At 41.3% G+C, this 8,551-nt stretch overlaps 1 protein-coding gene across 1 annotated transcript; it reads left to right on the top strand.

The window, feature by feature from the left end:
* Positions 1-7,312: 7,312 nt before the first annotated feature.
* LOC132242106 (olfactory receptor 51S1) lies at positions 7,313-8,284 on the top strand. Its single transcript, XM_059711021.1, has one exon. It carries the CDS (start codon positions 7,313-7,315, stop codon positions 8,282-8,284), a length of 972 nt encoding a protein of 323 aa, XP_059567004.1.
* Positions 8,285-8,551: the final 267 nt, after the last annotated feature.

The following is an 8,551-nucleotide window of genomic DNA, read 5'->3' as shown; positions in this document are numbered from 1 at the left end:
TTGGTTCATTATACAGCATATAATCTTTTAACCTTGAATTCTTCCACTTAACATAATGCAGTTTAGAATTTATTTATGTTATTAATAAAGTGTTCTATTTTATGGATATCCATTAATGGGTATAGGTGATATTCTATTTATTCATTTGCCTGTTGAAGGAACTGTAGTTAATAAGCTGCTATAAGCATTCCATAGAGGTTTTTATATGTATACTAGAGGCCTGATGCACGAAAATTCGTGCACTTGGAGGTGGGAGTTCCTCAGCCCAGCCTGTGCCCTCTCAGTCTGGGACCCCTCGGAAGATGTCCAACTGACAGCTTAGACCCACTCCCCAGGGTATCAGGTCTAAGCTGCCAATCAGACATCCCTCTGGCAGTCCAGGAGCCCTTGGGGGATGGCCAACTGATGGCTTAGGACACTGTCTGCGGGGAGCAGGCTTAAGCCATCAGACATCCTTAGCATTGCCACCAAGGTGGGAGAGGCTCCTGCCACTGCCGCTGCGCTGGCCAGCCATGAGCCGGCTTCTGTTGCCTCACAGCTGAGAACTTGCCTGGATCACATTTCAACCATATTACCACATGGCTAGTTGATTTTCCGTATTTAGATCTTAGCTTAAATATCACCTTCAGAAATGTCAATTTTTCTATAGTATTCAGTCACTCTCCACTAATTACCCCATAAACTTTTTCTGCTTATCTCCTAAACCTTATATAGAGCCATTTGAATTGTCACATTGTTTACTCATTCATTGTCTATCACTCCCTGTTGGATGGTAAGATCCATAAAAGAAAGTAAGATACACCTCCTTTGTTGACTACTGTAGCCTAGACTAATACCTGGTATATAGCAGGTGCTCAGAAATTATCTGCTGGGAGAAAGCCATTTTAAACAAAGAGGGGGATTAGAGAACCAAAATTGATGGGCACATACAGTAAATAATAGGAGTTAGGCAGTGTCCTGAACACTTCACGAACATTACATGCAAACTCTCTTTACTGATGAGGAAGTTGAAGCTTAGAGATATGTAGCTTGTCCACAGCCTTACAGCTAGAACATGCAAAGTGAAAAATTTTAACTAGCTAATCTAAATCTGAAAGCTAGAGCATCATAAATAATATTAAATGACACACATGTTGATCTGAGAAAAGGAAAAAGCCAGGGATGGTTTAATTCTGTCCCTCCCTCCAACTTGTTAGGCCAGATTCATGTATCACATTAATAATGGCTATCCTGATCATCACAGAGTACAGATAGAAATGGCCCTTTCTATAGTTTACAGACCAGAATAAAGACATCTCTGGATCCTAGGTTGATGAAAAGATAGGGAGTGGTACATTGAACTAAACAGGAGACCTAACAGAGGCCTGGGTATGGGGTTGTGAGTGTTCTGGGGAGCTAAGACAGACTTAGTCAATGTCCTCAGCTCCATTCTCCATGGTGTTAAACTTGAGCAGGAGAGTTTGAGGGCAGCTCCAAGGTCCAATAGATCACACCTGTTGGAGTTGTCTGGCAGGAAGTGAGAGATGCAATAACCTGAGTCAAAAGAAGTTTACCTGTCCCCAGAACACAGATATTAATGAACCGTCTTCTGAAGGCAATCAGAAGTGACAAGGATGAGCCAGGACAAACCCATGGGCTGGGATCTGGTTACCAAGGTCTGCTGCAGGGATTACAGAAACAAAAGTACCCTTGGAAGGTCTCAGGGAGGGGAGGAGCAGTGGATGGCATGGAGCACAATGAATGCCCAGGTTGATTAAGTCCAGGGTGTGAAGGAAAAGCCACAAGCTGGTGTGGGGAGTGGCGGTGTCTAATGATACTTGATCCACCAGAAAACAGGGCATCTATAAAGAACAAGAAATGTTAGGGAAATAAGAAAGTGAAAAGTACAGGGACCATAAAGAAAAAAGAGTGAGTCAAAATAACTGGGCCATAGGAGTAAGAGGTTCCTGTCAGGACAGCTGTTGAATTTCAGACAGGTCTGATTTTATTCAGCAGTGTATGTGTGCCAGGGATGGGGGTCAAACCCTAGCAGGAGAAGAGGTCATTCTATATCCCAGGTAGTCTTTGAATTGAGTCAAGCAAAGTGACTAAGTGATCTCTGCAGAGATGGAATCTGTGACCCTTGCTATTAGTACCATGTGGCACTCCACTGTGCTAATGACAATTAGTCAAAACAAAGACAAGCAACAAAACCAGAAGGTGTCCCTGTGGACTGAACTTGGGGCACTGTCTGGGGCTCATGATATGTTCTCTAAAAAAAAAAAAAAAAAAAGGCTGTAGATAAACTGTGGTAATTGCCAAAGGGCAGACAGGCCCAGGCAAGTGAGGGCCTCAGGACATATGGGGCCTTTGAGCTCAGGATTAGTGTGGGGTAGAGGAGGACTTGCTTCAGGGACTATGAGAGCAAGGCTGAATGCTGGGGATGGAAGGATTCATTCATTCTTGCTGCAGTCCAAAGGTTATCATGGTGTTTCCTCTGGGCAGAACAGCAGGCCCTTAACTAACCACAGCATTCTCACTGAGGCTCCCCCTGGGGCTCTGGCAACAAGAGGCTAGACACCTGTGCTCACCTTCCCTGTCTCCCACCCCCCTTCCCTCTCCCCCAGATAGGATACAACAAAGGTAGCATACAGAATACACCTAAGGAAGTCCTCTAGAACACCAGTGTGAGGGTCGCAGGGAGAACCGAGTGTGGTGAGTGAACTGCACAAAGGGAGTAGCAGGTGGAAAGGACGATCAGACTCCAGGTGAGACTGACACAGTCAATGGGGAGAGGTTAGTGTGTGGGGAGATGAAACAAGAAAGAGAGAAAAAAGCAGGGGAGAAATCAGTGGAGAAGTTACTGTTTCTGAGCTTGGAAGAACAGAAAAGAGATTGGGAAAATAATTCGATTGTTCTTAGAAAGTTACTTCATTCAAAAAAGAGTGGGAAAGTACATTGTGGCTTGGGAATTGGGAAGGAGCAATTGGAGAGAACGGAAAATCATAGGGCCCTTTGTAGAAGGCAAAGAGCTCGGGGGCTCAGAACCTGGGCAGTGAGAAACATTTTTGTATTTGGACTATTTTTCTCCCTAAAAAACTAAACAAGTGAACAAACAAAATAAACAGATCATAGATACAAAAAACAAACTGATAGTTGAAAGGTAAAAGGTAAGGGGATGAAGAGGTACAAGCTTATAAATAAGTCTCAGGGATGTAAAGTACAGCATAGGGAATACAGTCAATAATATCGCAATAACTGTACAGCGACAGATGGTTACTAGACTTCTGGTGATGATCACATCATAAGGCATATAAATGTCAAATCACTATGCTGTACATTGGAACTGATATAATATTACACGTCAACTACACTTTAATTAAAAATAACTTTACATTCCAAAATGAAAGTTTTAAAAAGGCAGACTCTTTAAAACAGCTCATAAAATTCAACAAACTTATTTCATATATAATGGAAAGATGTTCTTATTATAGGAATGAAAAAATATAAGAGATAGTGTTTGTTTGTCTTCTAATAGCTCAGAGTAGTAGGATGGCATGGGAAGAGGTATAAGTGTGCAAGTCTATGCTAGAGAAATGAATATAGGTAGGAGATGGAGTGATTAATTTGAAAGGAGTAAAATATTAGAAGGTCTATGGGATCTGGTAGAATCTGAGGTCTGATAAAGATAAGTTGTTTCCTGAAATGGAAAATGGAGAGAAGGCAGAGAGATAACAGCAGATAGAATGGAAAGGATTATGATCAAGCATGCACTATTTGAAATTTAACAAAGAGGGTCAAATATATAGTGACAGAAGGAGACTTGACTTTGGGTGATGAGCACAATGCAGCATACAGATGATGCTCACTTAAAATCTATATAATTCTATTAACCAATGTCACTCCAATAATTTTAATTTTAAAAAAATTATACTTTAGGAAGTCACTCGGAATAGACTTTGCTGACAACCATATCACTGAAGAACGTGTTAAAATTATATAGTGCATTTCTACGTTTACTGGAGGCCAAAATGGTGGACCTTAGGGAACCTTGAAAAATTCAGTGGTGGAATCTTCTATACCCTATGCATGGGCTGGCTTTCTACTTACCTGACTCCAAAGATAATCTCCTGGGGTCCTTGCCCCCAGTTTATTCAGAGCAAGGCTAAATCCCTAGTAACGACACAGCCTGAGAAAGAATTTGAACATACTGAGCAGCAAAACTGATCATTGCCTTATATTTCAACTATCCATGAGGATCTGAGACTAAGAATGGGGGAAGTTAGTTTCTAAAATTGGGCCCTGTGACTTCCCTAATCATTTCTCTTCCCTAGAATGTTTTACTTTCCCACCCGCATGCTATGCTGGGTGTTTTTAAAATGCTTCCTGCATACACAGGTCTCTGACCATATCCATTTTCTATAAAGTACCTGATTGGATCTCGTACTTCGTTAGGTATTTATCCATGGGTCACACCACCTGGCTCCAGCAGATTTCCTGGTACTCAGCACCGAAGATATCTCTCTTAGTACAGACAGGATTAATGTGGAGACAAATGGGGATCTCTCAAGATGTGGAGGGGCAATCATGTCTCAGAGATGCGTCCACTTTTTAGCCATTTCTTCCTACTCTGCCTTATGCTGTAAGTCCTCTCACATTGGCCACTTCTTGAAGCCATTCTAATTCCTCAGCATTTATCTCCAACCAAAGACCTTGTCTGACACACACTCTCCAATGCTGGTCTGGTAAGTAGCAGGGAAGATTGTGGTGAGGGGCCTAACAGCAGGTCTGGACGCAAATGTAAAGTGAGCAAATTTATTCATAACACTCTGTCATTTCCATGGGGCTGCAAGATCTCTCTCCATGACAGATCTCCTCTGTAATCAGATATCCTATTTTCTATCACTTTAGTAACCTTAGCCACTTGTCTTTCAGATGTCAGGAAACTAATCGGGTAATAAATAAAACTTTTCTCCTCTCCTGGAAAACATTATTCAGAATTTATAAATATCCTTTAGTGAGAATATCTCTACTTTTGGTTTTGTCATAGAATTAAATCTATAGAAATTAAGATTTCAGTTTGAGAAAAAGGAAGCTTATTTTCTTTGTAGGAACTTATCAGATATTTGAAGGGCAATACGAATGGCTTAATTGAGTGATGTGAGATGTGACTGTAAGATGTATAAGATCCCCTGCATTTCTGATGTGTATATAGATGTATGTATATGTGTTGACCATTGAAGGGATGTTTGTGAACATATGATGAACATGTACGTGTATGTGAAGAGATAAGGGTTACTCATTTGGCTGCATACCTGTCTTTTGAAACAATTATTGAATCTTTAAATTTTCCTGGCTATCATTGTGTGAGGTGGCAAAGGATTGTTTAAGAGCATTTTCCGCTCACGATTTGTGGAAATAAGTGGACACATATAACAACATATATACACGTATGGGTGCTTTTATTTTCATGTGCTTATTCATGTGAGGACGTGCATACATGTCAGTACATACTCAGAGGTGTTTCTAACTTAGGGAATGAGCATTTGCATATTTCTTTACTTTTTAATGCATATATGAGCTTGAATTACATTCTTTGTTTGAATTCTTATTAGTTTGATATGCATCTGCCTGAGGAAGTTAGCAGTCTATTGAAGAGCAAGGCAAAGAAAGAAATATGAATAATTAGGAATGACAGGGACTGCATTAGGGAATGTGCCATAGGGTGAGAGGAGAGGGTAAACAATCCATCACAAGGCCTGTTGAAGGAGAGGTGTTCAGCAGAGTTGGAACTTCACCTACAAAAAATGAGGTATGATGATACAGAGAGGGAAAAGGAAATTCCACTTATAAAATGTTTTGTTTTTTTTTGAAAGCGTTTAAAGCAGTGACCCATCTCAGGAATCACAGTAGGTCTGGAAAGCTAAGACTCAAGCAGAAATAGAATAGAAATAGGTTAAGCAGTAAAGATTGTCTGGGGCCAGATGGTGTAGGGGTTTCTATGACAAATAAAGGTGTGGCCTTCATTTTAAAGCAGCGGAAAATCAGATGGCTTTACGGGAAGATACCACAGCCACATTATCAGATTGCAAATTAGAAATAACACTATGGGATCTGTAAGGAGGAAGGATTGGAAGGCAGACTGGCAGCAGGGGAGCCGTTCAGGATCATGCAAACAAAAGCCTCAGCAAAAGCCAAAGCACAGTTAATGTAAAAAATAATTGGACACAGAAGAAAAATTTGAGATGAGACAATGGCACTTACTGAATAATTGATAGTTACTCATTTGCTATAGAATACAGCTTTCCAATAAAAAAAAAATAAGTATTACAAGTAAGGCCGATTCACCTTTGATTCCTATCTCTCATCAATGTTTCTACGTCTCTATCCCTCTCCCTTCCACTCTATCTAAAAACAAATAAAAACATTTTTTAAAGTGACAAAAAGCAGATAACTTTTTATCATTCTAAATCTTGCATTCAAGTACGATGTTAACTTTATTCATAGATAGCCTTTATCAGGTTGAGGAAATTCCTCTTTTTTTTGTAAAGAGTTTTTATCATGAGACGTTTATTTTGGGAAATTGGTGAGTAGTAATGCCATCTCCTGACTCAGGAAACCAAGACCTATTTCTTCTTTTTTTCCCTTCCATCATTTTTGTAATTTTCCCACTACTGCTTCCTAACTGAGGAAGCTGGAAGAGGTTTTAAAATGCATTTGTTAAGATCTGTTTTGGACTATTTTAATTTAAAATACATAGAATATCCATATAGAGATTTCTAGGGTGAAATGAATATAGAATAATCTGGGATATATATTCATGATACATCCTTTTATGGAATTGATTTGAAGTCATGAGAGTAGATAGACCACTAAGTAAAAAGAAGAGCCAAATAAAGATCTCTCAAAAATATCAATGTAATGTAAAAATCGGATGGGACACATCAGGGTGAATTAAGAAGTTAAATTCTGAGAGGTAGAATTTAAGAGAAAAGGAGAAAGCGGATTCACAAAAATTAAAGCTCATTGAAAAATAAATCAGTTTAGGAAAATGACTTGATTTAGTAATAAAGGGTTAATTGGTGAACTTGTGAGACCTGTTCAAGTGAACTGAAATGTGAGTGTGTTTAGGCAGCACAGAAGTCAGATGGTCTGGGATTGGGATGAGTAGAAATAGTGTTCATAGGAGTGTATACCCTCTGCCAGGTGTTTGCTATCAAGGCAGGAAGCAGAGAAAGGCTCCTTTAGAAAGATCATGCAAACATGTCATAAGATTAAGTAAATCTTTCTAATCAGTTTTCAGGTTCCCGAGTTCAAAGTGGGATCCTGAACGATGTCAACATTCCCCACCCAGGCAGCCCCCAACAGCAGCACTTCAATGACCCCCACCTTCCTGCTGGTGGGCATGCCAGCCCTCTCAGCTGTACCCTCCTGGTGGACAGCACCCCTCATCACCATCTACCTTCTCTCTGTTCTGGGCAACAGTACTACCCTCTGGATCATTGCCATGGAGCCCACGTTACACCGTCCAATGTACTTCTTCCTCTTCCTGCTTAGTGTATCTGATGTTGGCTTGGCCACAGCCCTGATGCCCACCCTGTTGGGTCTTGCCCTTGCTGATGCTCATGCTGTCCCTGCCTCAGCCTGCCTCCTGCAGATGTTCTTTGTCCACGTCTTTTCTGTCATGGAGTCCTCTGTCCTACTCGCCATGGCCTTTGATCGGGCACTGGCCATCTGCCGCCCTCTCCACTACCCAACACTTCTCACCAATGATGTTGTTAAGAAGATTGGCCTCACCATTGTTTTCCGATGCGTGGGTCTCCATCTGCCTTTGCCATTTCTCCTGGCCCTCATGCCCTACTGCCACCCACAGGTTCTGACTCATTCGTATTGCTTGCACCCAGATATAGCCCGATTGGCCTGTCCAGGAGCTTCGGGTGCAGTCTACAGCTTCTTTGTGGTCCTGTCAGCCATGGGATTAGACCCATTGCTTATTTTCTGCTCCTATGGCCTAATTGGCAAGGTATTGCAGGGCTTGGGATCAAGTGAGGATCGCTGGAAGGCTGGTCAAACCTGTGCCGCCCACCTCTCTGCTGTGCTTCTCTTCTATGTGCCCATGATCCTCCTGGCACTCATTGACCGTCTTAGAATGCCAATCCCTCAGCCTGCCCATACTCTTCTCTCCTATGTTCACTTCCTGCTTCCTCCATTGATCAACCCTATTCTCTATAGTGTCAAGATGAAGGAGATTAGAGAGAAAATCCTCAAGAGGTTGCAGCCCAGAAAAGTAGGTTGTGCTCAGTGAGAAAAATGTCCCTCCACATATAGGGACTCAGGACTACAAGATACAGAGGTTTCCATGACTGAGAACTCAGTTCATTATGCATGAAATGGCCATTCAGGTACATACAAGCACATGCACATGGATAGATATGCCTGTTCCAAATGTGTGCCTTTGTATATTAATGAAACCTTATGAACCCCAGAGAATGGCAGTGGTCTAACTACCTTATACTACAAATGAATGGCATTAAAAGGGCCAGAATCTAGGTCTTGTCACAACTGTCCAAAT

The sequence above is a fragment of the Myotis daubentonii genome, chromosome 9 (genome assembly GCF_963259705.1).
Source record: "Myotis daubentonii chromosome 9, mMyoDau2.1, whole genome shotgun sequence".
Lineage (NCBI taxonomy): Eukaryota > Metazoa > Chordata > Mammalia > Chiroptera > Vespertilionidae > Myotis > Myotis daubentonii.
Note: the sequence above shows the minus strand (reverse complement) of the source record. Positions and strands in the feature narration are given on the sequence as shown.

Excerpts from the sequence above, each read along its gene's own strand:
- LOC132242106 (XM_059711021.1), top strand. The coding sequence starts at position 7,313 with ATGTCAACATTCCCCACCCAGGCAGCCCCCAACAGCAGCACTTCAATG.